At 52.3% G+C, this 17,683-nt stretch overlaps 1 protein-coding gene and 1 long non-coding RNA gene across 2 annotated transcripts in view; both read left to right on the forward strand.

The window, feature by feature from the left end:
• The window catches only part of LOC140404152 (endoplasmic reticulum resident protein 27), a 32,240-nt gene extending 16,354 nt beyond the window's left edge, over nt 1-15,886 (forward strand). Inside the window, exons 5-7 of the mRNA XM_072492569.1 lie at nt 7,610-7,735; nt 13,063-13,313; nt 15,832-15,886. Of these exons, the coding sequence (XP_072348670.1) occupies nt 7,610-7,735; nt 13,063-13,313; nt 15,832-15,886 (432 nt within the window). The remainder of the gene's footprint in view (nt 1-7,609; nt 7,736-13,062; nt 13,314-15,831) is intronic.
• A 350-nt stretch (nt 15,887-16,236) lies between these two features.
• Nucleotides 16,237-17,415, forward strand: LOC140403793 (uncharacterized). The gene is made up of 2 exons (XR_011938416.1): nt 16,237-16,342; nt 17,278-17,415. It is a non-coding gene; the product is annotated as an uncharacterized lncRNA (long non-coding RNA).
• Nucleotides 17,416-17,683: the final 268 nt, after the last annotated feature.

Genomic DNA, 17,683 nt, shown 5'->3' on the forward strand with positions numbered 1-17,683 from the left:
CCATTCTTCCATCGGCCTGCCAGCTACTGGACTACAATGGCAACATCATTCCTGCTACCAGCTCATGCCAACTCGGAGTGACGCACAAGTCACGAAAAGCCATCCTTCGTTTCGAGATCGTGGGCTCCTCGAAGGACTCTCTGCTTGGCGCACAGGCGTGCAAACTGCTAAACCTCATTCAAAGAGTACACTCTCTCTCTCCTGATGACACGTCTGCCTTCCAGGACGCTGACTTCAGGGCGCAACTCGATGCCATCATCAACCAGCACCGCAACATTTTCGAAGGCATGGGCAAGCTCCCATATACTTACAAGATCCTACTCAAACAAAACCGCCACACCTGTGGTGCATGCACCTCGCGGAGTCCCAGCACCCCTCAGGACCGCCTCAAGCAGCAGCTGCAGGACCTCCAAGACCAAGGAGTGATCTCCAGAGTCACGGAACCAACTGACTGGGTCAGTTCCATGGTGTGCGTCAAGAAGCCTTCCGGCGAGCTCCGTATCTGCATTGACCCAAAGGATCTGAATCGCAACATAATGAGGGAGCATTACCCAATCCATAAGCGCGAAGAGATCACGTGCGAGATGGCTCGGGCCAAGCTCTTCACCAAACGATTCTGGCAAATTCAACTAGACAGATCCAGCAGAAAACTGTGTACCTTTAACACCCGTTTTGGCAGATATTGTTACAACAGGATGCCGTTTGGGATCATATCGGCATCAGACGTATTCCACAGGATCATGGAACAAATGATGGAAGGCATTGAAGGTGTTCGCGTCTACGTCGACGGCATAATCATTTGGTCCACCACCCCGCAGGAGGATATCAGTCGCCTCCAGCGCGTTTTCAAACGCATACGGGAGCAGGGCCTATGCCTCAACAGAGCCAAATGCTCCTTCGGCCAGACGGAACACAAGTTCCTCGGGGACCACATCTCCCAGTTGGGTGTGCGGCCGGATGTGGACAAGGTGGCTGCCATCACAGCCATGAAAACGCCAGAGGGCAAGAAGGCGGTCCTCCGATTTCTGGGCATGGTCAACGTCCTAGGGAAGTTCATCCCTAACCTCGCCACCCATACCACAGCTCTCAGGAACCTGGTCAGGAAGACGACTGACTTCCAATGGCTTCCTGCCCACGAGCGCGAATGGAGGGAACTCAAAACCAAGCTTACCACGGCCCCGGTATTGGCCTTTTTCGATCCAGCAAAGGACACAAAAATTTCGACAGATGCCAGCCAATCTGGCATTGGGGCAGTGCTCCTGCAACGCGATGAGGCCTCATCATGGGCCCCCGTTGCATCTGCGTCACGCGCCATGACCCCCACGGAACAGCGCTACGCGCAGATAGAAAAAGAGTGCCTGGGCCTTTTGACCGGTGTCGTCAAGTTTCATGATTATGTGTACAGCCTTCCCCAATTCACCGTCAAGACCGACCATCGCCCGCTGGTCAACATAATACAGAAAGACCTGAACGACATGACGCCTCGCCTCCAGCGCATTCTGCTCAAACTCCGGCGATACGACTTCCAGCTGGTATACACCCCGGGCAACGACCTGGGGTGAAATTCTCCGGAAACGGCGCGATGTCCGCCGACTGGCGCCCAAAACTGCGCCAATCAGACAGGCACGCGCCGCCCCAAAGGTGCGGAATGCTCCGCATCTTTGTGGGCCGAGCCCCAACATTGAGGGGCTAGGCCGGCGCCGGAGGAATTTCCGCCCCGCCAGCTGGCGTAAAAGGCCTTTGTTGCCCCGCCAGCTGGCGCGGAAATGACATCTCAGGGCGGCGCATGCGCGGGAGCGTCAGCGGCCGCTGACAGTTTCCCGCGCATGCGCAGTGGAGGGAGTCTCTTCTGCCTCCGCCATGGTGGAGACCGTGGCGGAGGCAGAAGGGAAAGAGTGCCCCCACGGCACAGGCCCGCCCGCGGATCGGTGGGCCCTGATCGCGGGCCAGGCCACCGTGGGGGCACCCCCCGGGGCCAGATCGCCCCGCGCCCCCCACAGGTCCCCGGAGCCCGCCCACGCTGCCTTGTCCCGCCGGTAAGTTAGGTGGTTCAATTTACGCCGGCGGGACAGGCAATTTATCGGCGGGACTTCGGCCCATCCGGGCCGGAGAATCGAGCGGGGGGCCCGCCAACCGGCGCGGCGCGATTCCCGCCCCCGCTGAATCTCCGGTGCCGGGGACTTCGGCAACCAGCGGGGGCGGGATTCACGCCAGCCCCCGGCGATTCTCCGACCCGGCGGGGGGTCGGAGAATGTCATCCCCGATCATAGCCGACGCTCTGTCCAGGGCAGTCAACACCCCGTGTGACCCAGCGGGATTCGTCTGCCAGGTTGACGCCCATGTGGCCTTCGTGGCCTCCAATCTGCCGGCCACGGATGAACGACTCGTCCAAATTCGCCGCGAGACTGCGGCTGACCCCCTGCTACAGCCTGTCATGCGCCACCTAACGGACGGGTGGCTCAAGGGCCAATGCCCTCAGTTCTACAACATCAGAGACGATCTGGCGGTAGTCGATGGTGTCCTCCTGAAGCTGGACCGCATTGTCATCCCGCACAGCATGCACCAGCTCGTCTTGGAACAGCTACACGAGGGCTATCTTGGCGTGGAGAAGTGCCGCCGACGGGCCCGAGAGGCAGTGTACTGGCCCGGCATCAATGACGACATCGCCAACACCGTGCTCAACTGCCCCACTTGTCAGCGCTTCCAGCCGGCCCAACCACGTGAGACCCTACAGCCCCATGAGTTGGTCACGTCCCCTTGGTCCAAGGTCGGCATTGACCTGTTCCACGCGCTGGGCAGGGACTATGTCCTGATTTTAGACTATTTTTCAAACTACCCGGAGGTGGTACGTTTACACGACATCACATCGTCTGCAGTCATACGAGCCTGTAACGACACCTTTGCTCGACACGGCATCCCACTCACGGTGATGTCGGACAATGGCCCCTGCTTCGCAAGCCAGGAATGGTCCAACTTTGCCAGGAGGTACAACTTTGTGCATGTGACATCCAGTCCCCTGTACCCCCAATCCAACGGCAAAGCGGAGAAGGGCGTCCACATAGTCAAACGGCTCCTCTGCAAGGCTGCCGATACTGGGTCCGATTTCTACCTCGCCCTGCTGGCCTATCGCTCAGCCCCACTGTCCACTGGCCTGTCGCCAGCCCAGCTGGTCATGGGTCGCACCCTGAGGATGACGGTGCTGTCCATTCACGTCCCAGACGTCGACCACGTTCCGGTCCTTCAACGAATGCAACAGTCTCGTGCACAACACAAGACGGCTCATGACGTTCGGGCAGCTGATCTCCCTGCTCTGGCTCCAGATGACAACGTCCGCATCCATCTTCCGGATGGTGGCTGGTCTGCAACCGCTGTGGTTCTTTGGCAGTTGGCTCCCCGCTCGTTCGTCTACCGGATGGTTTGACGCAATCAGCATGCCCTTCGTCTCGTTCCGCGCTCGCTACATGATCCTCCGCCAGTGCCAAGCCCTCCTGTTGACCCTGACCTGGACTATGCAGAGCTCCCGGTCACTCTGCATCCTCCTCACTCTGACGCAGTCCAGCCCGCTCCTCAGCCGGCGGCTCCTGACCCACCCTTGAGGCGGTCAACCAGAATTCATCGCCCACCTCAGAGACTTAATTTGTGAACTTTGCACTAATGGACTCTCTGGTCTGTTCTGTTCTTCCGTTTAATCGTTCAAGTGGTTTGTACATAATGTTCATCTCGTTATTCTTGTGACACACTGTTTTTTCTGCACCAGGCACCTTCCCATGTAAATAGCTTAGTTTTATGTACATAGTCCTGTAAATATTTTGCACACATATAGTCAGGAACATTCACCACACACTATTTATTGTCACGCAGGCACATTTTTTTATATAAAAGGGGATGTCATAATATACACCAGTATATCATGGTGCAGACACACACACTGATGGACACACAGTGGGACCAATCAACATACACAACACCGCAGCCAATCACCAGTGAGAGCACACGCACTATAAAGACAGGGGGCATCAGAGTTCCCGCTCATTCGAGTAGCAGCCAGCTTGGAGCACAGAGCTCGCAGCCTGCAACACAGACATTCACCATGTGCTGAGTGCATCACCTGGTTAGGACTAGGCGAAGGTCTATAGTTAAAGCTGGTATCGTATTTACCCACAGTTCAAGTATGTTAATATAGTTAACCTTGTAATAAAATAGAGTTGCACCACTTCCAGTGTTGGTGACCTGTTTGTGATCCAGAACACCCAACACATCAATATTCAATCCTTAAAGCTTTAGTGTCCACTGAAGCCTCTGGCTCTGCTTCTTGTTGGAATGTGAAACTGACTCAAGGCAATAAAAGAGCCCAATTTAGACTGTAAGGTGTCGAGCAGACGGGTAAACCAATAACTCCGGTGCGGGGCTGGAGGGAGGAGGGACCTTCTCATGAACCTGCTCTGGGCATGACCAGACCTGCCATCTACAGGTCCAAGCAGTGAGCGGCTACATTAATGGCCAGGTGTCTCTGGAGAAGGAGCGTGAAGTGTCTGCAGGCACCCTCGAGACTTTCCCTTCCGTGCCAGGAGGTGCCTTGTTAACCCCCTCAATCAAATTTTAGTTTGATGTTTTAAGTTTCGTTTGTGATTTATTTTGTTTAAGGCAGTTTCCCTTTAAACGACCGCCCTTTTATCTGTTCCTCGGTTCATTTGCTTTAGTTTAATTGGTTTATACAAAATGGTGGGGGAGTCAATAACTGATGAATTTAGGACTGATACGAGCAGGTTTTTCACATGAAGACTGAACCCAGGAAATTCTCCAGGATTACGCGGGTAAGAGTTTGCGGCTGTGAGTGGAGGGGAAGTATCTTCATTGGATGGGTTCAATGGGCCAATGACCTTCCTCGTTCATATCAATGTTATGAAGAGATGGTCACCTGATGTCACACAGGGACAGATGTCCAATTGGACCACCCTGGAATTTCTCGAGGAATTGAAGATTAAGTTCCACCACCAATCCAAGGAGAATTATCAAAACTGTTTAATACAACTCTGTATTATTTCATTTTCTTTGATCCCTATTGATTGTTTAGTTATAGGATAATTGGAGATGAAAAGTCAAAAATCCTCCAATCAGGTAATGGTGGGATGATTCCTTTTCTGATTGGCTATGTGAAGGATGGACCCAATGACAATGGGTGTGTCAAGCACCCAATGTCAGAAGTGAGGAGGTGGGAAGTAGGAGGTGGGTGGTCATGTGATGAAACCCTCCCAGAAGGATTCAACCAGAGCTGGGAATGCTGAGGACAACAGTAATGCACCACTGGTCAGACGCCTGAGATCCCTCCAACCCAGCCTGGCCCAACCTGACCCAGTCTGACCCAACCCAACCCAGCCTAGTCCAACCTGACACAGTCTTACGCAACCAAACTCAACCCAACACAACACAACCCAACCCAACTCAACCCAACCCAACTTAACTCAACCCAACCCAACTTAACTCAACCCAACCCAACTCAACCCAACTCAACCCGACTCAACACAACACAACCCAACCCAACCCAACTCAACTCAACCCAACCCAACCCAACCCAACTCAACCCAACTCAACTCAACCCAACCCAACTCAACCCAACCCAACTTAACTCAACCCAACCCAACTTAACTCAACCCAACCCAACTTAACTCAACCCAACCCAACTCAACCCAACTCAACCCGACTCAACACAACACAACCCAACTCAACCCAACCCAACTCAACCCCTCAACCTGACTCAACTCAACCCAACTCAACCCAACCCAACTCAACCCAACCCAACTCAACCCAACCCAACCCAACTTAACTCAACCCAACCCAACTCAACCCAACTCAACCCGACTCAACACAACACAACCCAACCCAACTCAACTCAACCCAACCCAACTCAACCCAACTCAACCCGACTCAACTCAACCCAACCCAACCCAACCCAACCCAACTCAACCCAACCCAACCCAACCAAACTCAACCCAACTCAACGCAACCCGACTCAACTCAACCCAACTCAACCCAACCCAACTCAACTCAACCCAACTCAACCCGACTCAACTCAACCCAACCCAACCCAACCCAACCCAACTCAACACAATCCAACTCAACCCAACCCAACTCAACCCAACCCAACTCAACCCAACCCAACCCAACTTAACTCAACCCAACCCAACTCAACCCAACTCAACCCGACTCAACACAACACAACCCGACTCAACTCAACCCAACTCAACCCAACCCAACTCAACCCAACCCAACTCAACCCAACCCAACCCAACCAAACTCAACCCAACTCAACGCAGCCCGACTCAACTCAACCCAACTCAACCCAACCCAACTCAACTCAACCCAACTCAACCCGACTCAACTCAACCCAACCCAACCCAACCCAACTCAACCCAACCCAACCCAACTCAACTCAACCCAACTCAACACAACCCAACTCAACCCAACCCAACTCAACCCAACCCAACTCAACCCAACTCAACCCAACCCAACTCAACCCAACCCAACCAAACTCAACCCAACTCAACGCAACCCGACTCAACTCAACCCAACTCAACCCAACCCAACTCAACTCAACCCAACTCAACCCGACTCAACTCAACCCAACCGAACCCAACCCAACTCAACCCAACCCAACCCAACTCAACACAATCCAACTCAACCCAACCCAACTCAACCCAATCCAACTCAACACAACCCAACTCAACCCAACCCAACTCAACCCAACCCAACTTAACCCAACCCAACTTAACTCAACCCAACCCAACTCAACACAACTCAACCCGACTCAACACAACACAACCCAACCCAACCCAACTCAACTCAACCCAACCCAACCCAACCCAACTCAACCCAACTCAACTCAACCCAACCCAACTCAACCCCTCAACCCGACTCAACTCAACTCAACCCAACCCAACTCAACCCAACCCAACTCAACCCAACCCAACCCAACTTAACTCAACCCAACCCAACTTAACTCAACCCAACCCAACCCAACTCAACCCAACTCAACCCGACTCAACACAACACAACCCAACCCAACCCAACTCAACTCAACCCAACCCAACCCAACCCAACTCAACCAAACTCAACTCAACCCAACCCAACTCAACCCCTCAACCCGACTCAACTCAACCCAACTCAACCCAACCCAACTCAACCCAACCCGACTCAACTCAACCCAACCCAACTCAACCCAACCCAACCAAACTCAACCCAACTCAACCCAACCCGACTCAACTCAACCCAACTCAACCCAACCCAACTCAACTCAACCCAACTCAACCCGACTCAACTCAACCCAACCGAACCCAACCCAACTCAACCCAATCCAACTCAACCCAACCCAACTCAACCCAATCCAACTCAACACAACCCAACTCAACCCAGCCCAACTCAACCCACCCAATCCCAATCTCAACACACACCAATCCAGACTGACCCAACTCATTGTCCTCAAAATTCTGGCCAGGGAATCAATCCACATGCACCAGGTCCCCTCAAAGTTTACAAAGATTCTGGGAAAAATGTTGTTGTTCAAAGAATTCTCAAAATGCAACTTACATCGTTTACCTCCTTTCTTCCCGAGGATGCAAGTCAGATCTTTGGCTCCGGAATTCCCATTCACCTCCTGCTCCTAGTGAGCAAGAAATCATCAGGATATGAAACACTCAGCAAGCAGCTGAAGGCTGTTGCTCCAGATTATCGGGGGAAGGTGAGTTTTGAAAAACATGCAGCAGACAATTTGAAACGGGCTTTGTGTGCCAGTTTGATAGGTTAAACCTCAGTCTGTTTGACACTTTGTTTTGTTATAAACTGCACTGTCAGAGGGTCAGTAGTGAGGGAGCGCTGCACTGTCAGAGGGTCAGTACTGAGGGAGTGCCGCACTGTCAGAGGGTCAGTACTGAGGGAGCGCCGCACTGTCAGAGGGTCAGTACTGAGGGAGTGCCGCACTGTCAGAGGGTCAGTACTGAGGGAGTGCCGCACTGTCAGAGGGTCAGTACTGAGGGAGTGCGGCACTGTCAGGTGGTCAGTACTGAGGGAGTGCCGCACTGTCAGAGGGTCAGTACTGAGGGAGTGCCGCACTATCAGAGGGTCAGTACTGAGGGAGTGCCGCACTGTCAGAGGGTCAGTACTGAGGGAGTGCTGCACTGTCAGAGGGTCAGTACTGAGGGAGTGCTGCACTGTCAGAGGGTCAGTACTGAGGGAGTGCGGCACTGTCAGGTGGTCAGTACTGAGGGAGTGCCACACTGTCAGAGAGTCAGTACTGAGGGAGTGCTGCATTGTCAGGGGGTCAGTACTGAGGGAATGCTGCACTGTCAGAGGGTCAGTACTGAGGGAGTGCCGCACTGTCAGGGGGTCAGTACTGAGGGAGTACTGCACTGTCAGGGGGTCAGTACAGAGGGAGTGCCGCACTGTCAGAGGGTCAGTACTGAGGGGGTGCTGCACTGTCAGAGGTTCAGTACTGAGGGAGTGCGGCACTGTCAGAGGGTCAGTACTGAGGGAGTGCTGCACTGTCAGAGGGTCAGTACCGAGGGAATGCTGCACTGTCAGAGGGTCAGTACTGAGGGAGTGCCGCACTGTCAGGGGGTCAGTACTGAGGGAGTACTGCACTGTCAGAGGGTCAGTACAGAGGGAGTGCTGCACTGTCAGAGGGTCAGTACTGAGGGAGTGCTGCACTGTCAGTGGGTCAGTACTGAGGGAGTGCTGCACTGTCAGAGGGTCAGTACTGAGGGAGTGCGGCACTGTCAGGTGGTCAGTACTGAGGGAGTGCCACACTGTCAGAGAGTCAGTACTGAGGGAGTGCTGCATTGTCAGGGGGTCAGCACTGAGGGAATGCTGCACTGTCAGAGGGTCAGTACTGAGGGAGTGCCGCACTGTCAGGGGGTCAGTACTGAGGGAGTACTGCACTGTCAGGGGGTCAGTACAGAGGGAGTGCCGCACTGTCAGAGGGTCAGTACTGAGGGGGTGCTGCACTGGCAGAGGGTCAGTACTGAGGGAGTGCTGCACTGTCAGAGGGTCAGTACTGAGGGGGTGCTGCACTGTCAGAGGGTCAGGACTGAGGGAGTGCCGCACTGTCAGGGGATCAGTACTGAGGGAGTGCCGCACTGTCAGAGGGTCAGTACTGAGGGAGTGCGGCACTGTCAGAGGGTCAGTACTGAGGGAGTGCGGCACTGTCAGAGGGTCAGTACTGAGGGAGTGCGGCACTGTCAGAGGGTCAGTACTGCGGGAGTGCCGCACTGTCAGAGGGTCAGTACTGAGGGAGTGCTGCACTGTCAGAGCGTCAGTACTGAGGGAGTGCTGCACTGTCAGTGGGTCAGTACTGAGGGAGTGCTGCACTGTCTGAGGGTCAGTACTGAGGGAGTGCTGCACTGTCAGAGGGTCAGTACTGAGGGAGTGCCACACTGTCAGAGGGTCAGTACTGAGGGAGTGCTGCACTGTCAGAGGGTCAGTACCGAGGGAGTGCCGCACTGTCAGAGGGTCAGTACTGAGGGAGTGCCGCACTGTCAGGGGGTCAGTACTGAGGGAGTACTGCACTGTCAGGGGGTCAGTACTGAGGGAGTGCTGCACTGTCAGAGGGTCAGTACTGAGGGAGTGCTGCACTGTCAGAGGGTCAGTACTGAGGGAGTGCGGCACTGTCAGGTGGTCAGTACTGAGGAAGTGCCACACTGTCAGAGAGTCAGTACTGAGGGAGTGCTGCATTGTCAGGGGGTCAGTACTGAGGGAGTGCTGCACTGTCAGAGGGTGAGTACTGAGCGAGTGCTGCACTGTCAGGTGGTCAGTACTGAGGGAGTGCGACACTGTCAGAGGGTCAGTACTGAGGGAGTGCCGCACTGTCAGAGGGTCAGTACTGAGGGAGTGCCGCACTGTCAGAGGGTCAGTACTGACGGAGTGCCGCACTGTCAGAGAGTCAGTACTGAGGGAGTGCCGCACTGTCAGAGGGTCAGTACTGAGGGAGTGCTGCACTGTCAGGGGGTCAGTACTGAGGGAGTGCCGCACTGTCAGAGGGTCAGTACTGAGGGAGTGCTGCACTGTCAGGGGGTCAGTACTGAGGGAGTGCCGCACTGTCAGATGGTCAGTACTGAGGGAGTGCAGCACTGTCAGAGGGTCAGTTCACTTCGGCCATTATCACAGCGGTCTACATCCCACCCCAGGCGGAAGTGAAGAAGGTGATTGACGAATTGTACACCGCTATAACTAACAATGAAACAGAACACCCGGAGGCCTTATTTATCGTGGCCAGGGACTTCAACAAGGCCAACCTCAAGAGCGTACTGCCAAAATTCCACCAACACATCTCCTGTCCCACCAGGGCGGCAACACTCTCGACCACTGCTGCACAAAAATCAAGGGCGCCTCCCGATCCTTTCCCCTATCGTACTTCATAAATTCAGACCATAAGACTGTGCGCCTTCTCGCGGCATGCAAGCAGAAACTTAAGCGGGAGAATCCGGTTAAGAAGGTCGTGCAGTGCTGGTCCGAGGCAACAGGAGAGCTCCTACGTGACTGCATGGAGTCCATATTTGAGAACTCAGCGACCAACCTAAATGAGTATGCCACCACCGTCACAGACTTCATCAGCAAATGTGTGGATGACTGCGTGCCAAAGAAAGCAGTACGTACGTTCCCCAACCGGAAACCATGGCTGAATCGCGAGATTGACTCCCTACTGAAGGTCTGAGACGTTCAAGTCAGGCGACCTTGACCTATATAAGAAACCCAGGTACAACCTCCGCAATGTCATCAGGGATGCCAAGAGATAATATCAGGCTAAGCTAGAGTCAGACTAACGACATGGACTCTCGTCGGATGTGGCAAGGCTTAAACAACATAATGGGCTACAAGGCGAAGCTGAGTAGAATCTCCGGCAGCAGCGGGCCCAACCCCGATGAACTCAATGCATTCTATGCTCAGTTCGAGCAGGAAACCATCAAACCGATGTCAACTGCCCCAGCAGCCTCGGACTCACAAAACCTAATGTCACAGATTCCGAAGTCAGGCCGGCCTTCTTGAAAGTGAACCCTCGGAAAGTGACGGGTCCGGGCGGGTCCCTGGTCATGTACTCAGAGCCTGCGCGGACCAGCTGGGAGATGTATTCGCGGACATCTTCAACCTGTCCCTACTCCGTTCTGAGGTCCCCACCTGCTTCAAGAAGACCACCATCATACCGATGCCAAAGAAGAACCAGGCAACGTGCCTCAATGGCTACCGTCCGGTGGCTTCACATCGGTCATTATGAAGTGCTTCGAGAGGTTGGTAATGAGACACATCAACTCCATACTCCCAGAATGCCGTGTCCACTGCAATTCGCACACCGCCATAACCGGTCCACAGCGGATGACATCCCCTGGCCCTACACTCATACCTGGAGCATCCTGACTCCTACGTCAGACTCCTATTACTGGACTACAGCTCCGCCTTCAACACCATAATCCCAGCCAAACTCACATCAAAGCGCCAAAACATAGGACTTGGCTCCTCCCTCTGCAACTCGATCCTCGACTTCTTGACCCATGGACCACAATCAGTAAGGATGTACAACAGCACCTCCTCCATGATAGTCCTCAATACCGGGCCCGCGCAAGGCTGCAAACTTGGCCCCCTACTATATCCCCTACACACACAGGACTGTGTGGCAAAATGTGGCTCCAACTCCATCTACAAGTTTGCTGATGACACGACGGTAATGGGTTGGATCTCGAATAACGACGAGTCAGAATACAGGAGAGAGATAGAGAACTAGTGGAGTGGTGTAAAGACAATCATCTCTCCCTCAATGCCAGCAAAACTAAAGAGCATTGACATCAGGTAGCAAAGTACTGTACACACCCCTGTCAGGATCAACGGGGCCGAGGTGGAGATGGTTAGCAGCTTCAAATTCCTAGGGGTGCACATCTCCAAAAATCTGTCCTGGTCCACCCACGTCGACACTACCGCCAAGAAAGCACAACAGCGCCTATACTTCCTCAGGAAACTAAGGAAATTCCACATGTCCACATTGACTCTTACCAACTTTTACAGATGCACCATAGAAAGCATCCTATCGGGCTGCATCGCAGCCTGGTATGGCAACTGCTCGGCCCAAGACTGTAAGAAACTTCAGAGAGTCGTGAACACAGCCCAGTCCATCACACGAACCTGCCTCCCATCCATTGACTCCATCTATACCTCCCGCTGCCTGGGGAAAGCGGGCAGCATAACCAATGATCCCTCCCACCCGGCTTACTCACTCTTCCAACTTCTTCCATCGGGCAGGAGATACAGAAGTTTGAGAACACGCACGAACAGACTCAAAAACAGCTTCTTCCCCACTGTCACCAGACTCCTAAATGACCCTCTTATGGACTGACCTCATTAACACTACACCCTGTATGCTTCATCCGATGCCTGTATCTATGTATTTACATTGTGTGTCTATCGTATGTCCTATATTTTTCATGCATGGAACAATCTGCCTGGACTGTACACAGAACAATACTTTCCACTGTACCTCGGTACACGTGACGATAAATCTCAATCTTATGAGTGGGATCTTGCTGTGTAAACAATGGCTGTTGTATTTCCTACATTACGAGAGTGACTCGTAAAATATTTAATTGGCTGTAAACTGCGTTTTTACGAGACCTGAAACAGCAGACAGAGACACAGCTTCGAATGCAGCTATCGGTTAATATTGCCAGCCTGCCATTACAAGTCAGCCAGGATGAGAGTGAGGTCAGTGTTGTGAGAGAGAATCGGGGCTGAAACTAGTTGAGGCAGTTCGAGAGCTCTGCACTAACCGCCAGCCTCCTGGTCCTGATATTCCTCACATTGGGGGGCTCAGGAAAAGACACACAAAATCTCTTGTTTTTCTAATTCCTGAGAGAGGATGGGGAAGGGTTTGAAATCCAATGAATTTTGGACTTTCACCAGTTAGAAGAATGATGTCAAGTGTTAGGCTTCCATGGAAGTTAGTTTGATTACAGATACCAGTTTGTGCTTGCCAAACGCACCTGGCGTGGATTTTAACCGTTGACTTTCTCTCTCTCCTGTCTCTCTCAGGTGATTTTTATTCTGGTTAACACAGATGTGAAAGCAAATAGTCGCGTGAGTTTGTATTTCAACGTGAAGGAAGCTGACCTCCCTGCCGCCTGCCTCTTCCACGTGGTGACGGAGACTATGGACGTGCTGAAGGCCACTGACATCAGCATCGAGTCGCTGCGGCAATTCTGCGATAACTTCATAGAGGGGAAAGACATGGTGGGTGACAGTGACATGCGGTTAAACATCGGCGAATATGTCACCAACACTGGGTATTGGATGTCTCCCAGTCTCAGATACTCCCAACTCACAGCACAGCCCAATTCTAACTGCCCCACCATTGGTGTTTGCACCTTCAGCCGCTCAGACCCCTGTGCTCTGCAATTCATTCCCATGACCCCTCCACCGCCCCCCCCCCCCCCCCCGCCCCCAACCCCTCCATTCCATTTTTAAAGATCCTCCTTCAAACCTGCCCCTGTTTACCTATCCCTCAGGAATCCTATGTGACTCGCTGTCGAACTTTGTTCGATTTACTCTCCTGTGAGGCACTTTGATGATAATAATCTTTATTGTCACAAGTAGGCTTACTTAACATTGCAACAAAGTTATTGTGAAAAGTCCCTCGTCGCCACATTCCGGCGCCTGTTGGGGTACACAGAGGGAGAATTCAGAATGTCCAATCCACCTAACAGCACGTCTTTCGGGACTTGTGGGAGGAAACCGGGGCACCCGGAGGAAACCCACGCAGACACGGGGAGAACGTGCAGACTCCGCAGACAGTGACCCAAGCCGGGAATCAAACCTGGGACCCTGGCGCTGTGAAGCCACAGTGCTAACCACTGTGCTACAATGCCGAGAGGTTTTACTCAGTAACCTGAACAATGACTTGTACTTAATGTGGTTAAAATGACATAGAAGGCACTAGCTGAATGCAGGTTGTTAGTGGATTAGGATGGTGTTGCTGTGTGTGTCCCTGAATCAAGGTGACTGTTCTGTGTGCAGTCTGAGCTGCTGATTTTCCCGAGGCCAGTAGAGGGCACTCACACATTGCTCAGTCCCACGCTACAGAGATTCGGTCCAGAGAGATGAGAATGGGAGTGAAACCGACCAATTCAGCAGCAAATCCACCAGCTGCCACTTGGCAACGAAGCAAACTTTCCACCTCATTAAACTGAAGGAACATTTTCCACTGTTTGTACCATCATCAAAAGCTCCCAGGACAGGTTAGTTACAGAGTAAAGCTCCCTCTACACTGTCCCCATCAAACACTCCCAGGACAGGTACAGCACGGGGTTAGATACAGAGTAAAGCTCCCTCTACACTGTGCCCATCAAACACTCCCAGGACAGGTACAGCACGGGGTTAGATACAGAGTAAAGCTCCCTCTGCACTGTCCCCATCAAACACTCCCAGGACAGGTACAGCACGGGGTTAGATACAGAGTAAAGCTCCCTCTGCACTGTCCCCATCAAACACTCCCAGGACAGGTACAGCACGGGGTTAGATACAGAGTAAAGCTCCCTCTACACTGTCCCCATCAAACACTCCCAGGGCAGGTGCAGCACGGGGTTAGATACAGTGTAAAGCTCCCTCTACACTGTCCCCATCAAACACTCCCAGGACAGTTACAGCACGGGGTTAGATACAGAGTAAAGCTCCCTCTACACTGTCCCCATCAAACACTCCCAGGGCAGGTGCAGCACGGGGTTAGATACAGAGTAAAGCTCCCTCTACACTGTCCCCATCAAACACTCCCAGGACAGTTACAGCACGGGGTTAGATACAGAGTAAAGCTCCCTCTACCCTGTCCCCATCAAACAATTTGGTTTTAGTTGCAGGGTAAAATTCTCATTATCCTTAAACTGTCTGAATCTCTGATGTCGCCCTCTAACCTATTTCAATTCCCTTCCCAGCCAGCATGGCACTCTGAACTTGGTCAGTTTGTGCCTGGTCCTGGCCAGTTTGATGATGTTTATTCAGCAGTGATGTCCCAGCCCAGTGCAGGCGCCTACACTGCCACTGATGTGGGGCTGAGAGAGAAAGCCCTATCTTACAAAGTTCACTCACACTCTCAGTACTCCGAGGGATCCCTCAAACCGAGGAATGATCTGACCTCAAGTCCATAAGTGCTGTGATTCCCTGGTTGGGTGAGTGGGGGGAGGGTGGGGTGTGTGCTTGCTGTATCCCAGAGTCAATGCCGGAGTGAGTGGGGGGTTAGGGGGGAGTGGGGAGAGGATGGAGCGATGCCTATTGTACTCCAGAGAGAATCCCTTTCAGGAAGGGAAACAACTTGAGGATTGAAAGCAGAAAGTCATGTTTCGGTTAATTGGGAAAATGTTACATTTACGCTCACATTTCCGGTCCGACTTTCAGTTGTAACATTCAGTCTTAAGCGAACGTTGAACCTGCTTTTCTGAACATTTGAAATGGGAACTGTATGTAAACACTTGCCTGTAACGATGTAGGAACATAAATTAACCACTAGGTTGCGCAGCGAGAGTTTCTGAAGAATCTTCTAATCTGTAGTCAAGTTGTGTAAAGTTAAAGTTCAACCAATCAGCTTTCCCGTGGGTTATTCATTCACATTTTAAATGACAATCCTGCCCGGGGAAGGAGGGGTTTGAAAGGGTTAATGTCGCCTGGATTAACCCCGTCAGATACTCATGTTTCCCCTCAGCTCCCTGAAACCTGCCACCAGTTATTCGCATTCCCAGTTCCCATAATGGGTGTGAAGATTAACAGCCAGACTTTCCATGTAATTGTGGAAAACAATTTCATTTCTCCTTTCAGGCTAAGCTGGCGCAGTGATTCACACAGAGTTCCAATTTCTAATTTTATTGATTGAGATCACAGAGTTTGTGTGTTAAATAAAGAATAGAGTGGAGCATCGTAACCACATTCACACAGGCTGTGGTAAGCTGCGAGCTCCAGCACGCACTCCAGAATCCCATTCCCATACGTTCAACCCATCACCGATAACCACATTCCGGTTAGCTGGGACATGGGGAGCAGTTTTCCCAGTGAACATGATAGTGGCCGCCGATTAGAGCTCCCTCCCCGGGGATTTCAATGAAGGGATTCAGTGGGGTAGAGAGAGAGGAGCTGAGGGGAGTCAGAATCTTACAATGAGTCGGGCCCTTCAGGGTGAAGTCAGAAAACGCTTGTTCACAGAAAGAGGAGTGTAAATCTGGAACTCCCCTTCCACGTGGTGACGGAGACTATGGACGTGCTGAAGGCCACTGACATCAGCATCGAGTCGCTGCGGCAATTCTGCGATAACTTCATAGAGGGGAAAGACATGGTGGGTGACAGTGACACGCGGTTAAACATCGGCGAATATGTCACCAACACTGGGTATTGGATGTCTCCCAGTCTCAGATACTCCCAACTCACAGCACAGCCCAATTCTAACTGCCCCACCATTGGTGTTTGCACCTTCAGCCGCTCAGACCCCTGTGCTCTGCAATTCATTCCCATGACCCCGCCACACCCCCCCCTCCGCCCCCCAAATGCTGTGACAGAAAGAAAGAGAGCGGGTGGGTTTGCGATGATATGCATAAAGCAATTCTGTACATAATATTATATTGGACTCCGACCACCAGGTGGCAGTGTAAACCCATCGTGTGACCCTGTGTCTGGGGAGTTGGGAGTAAGTTGTGTTGGTGGATAGATGTATTTTGGCTTTGAAAGCAGACCAAGTCAGGCCAGCAGCACGGTTCAATTCCCGTACCAGCCTCCCCGAACAGGCGGCGGAATGTGGCGACTAGGGGCTTTTTACAGTAACTTCGTTGAAGCCTACTTGTGACAATAAGCGATTTTCATTTCATTTTCATTTTTTTTTTCACTTTGCAGTAGCTCTATAATACTTAATGTTAGTAATTTGTTATTTTGTTCATTCTGGTTATCTTTACCACGCAGCTGTTTCATAATAAATTATTTAAATTAGGTGTTCTGTAGTGCATCATTCATATTGGCCCGTCCACAGAACATGACCGGGTGGAGAGTGGGGGGGAAAGTGGAGAGGGGGAGAGTTGGTGGGGGCGGGGGGGGGAGGAGGGTGGCAGAGAATAGGAGACAGCAAAGAGAGAGAATGAGGAAGGGAGGGAGGGAGGGAAAGGAAGTGTTTGGAGACCGAGGAGGGAGGCAGGAACGAGAGGGGATGATCCAGAAAAGGAAAGGAGCAGTGACAGGATTTAAACGTTTACTGCAGCTGAAATTTCTCTCCCTCTTTTTCAGAAATTTGTGAGACTTCCAAGACGCCCTTCTGAAGAATTGTAAATCACAGAAGATGATTTTTTCTTTATTTGTTTGCATTTTCTTATATTAAACTCACAGCAGCAACCTGGTCACAAATAAAGATTCACTGTGAAAGGATTGGTCTCTGATTCTGTGTGGAGGTGCCCACAGTCTGGATTTTGTATAAGCCAATGAGGGGTTCCTCAATACAAAGAACAAAGAACAATACAGCACAGGAACAGGCCCTTCGGCCCTCCAGGTCTGCGCCGACCATGGAACCTGCCTGAACTAAAACCGTCTGCCCTTCGGAGTCCGTATCCTTCCATTCCCACCCTATTCATATATTTGTCTAGATGCCCCTTAAATGCCGCTATCGTACCTGCTCCCACCACCTCCCCAAGCAGTG

Source organism: Scyliorhinus torazame, chromosome 29, assembly GCF_047496885.1.
Source record: "Scyliorhinus torazame isolate Kashiwa2021f chromosome 29, sScyTor2.1, whole genome shotgun sequence".
Classification (NCBI taxonomy): domain Eukaryota; kingdom Metazoa; phylum Chordata; class Chondrichthyes; order Carcharhiniformes; family Scyliorhinidae; genus Scyliorhinus; species Scyliorhinus torazame.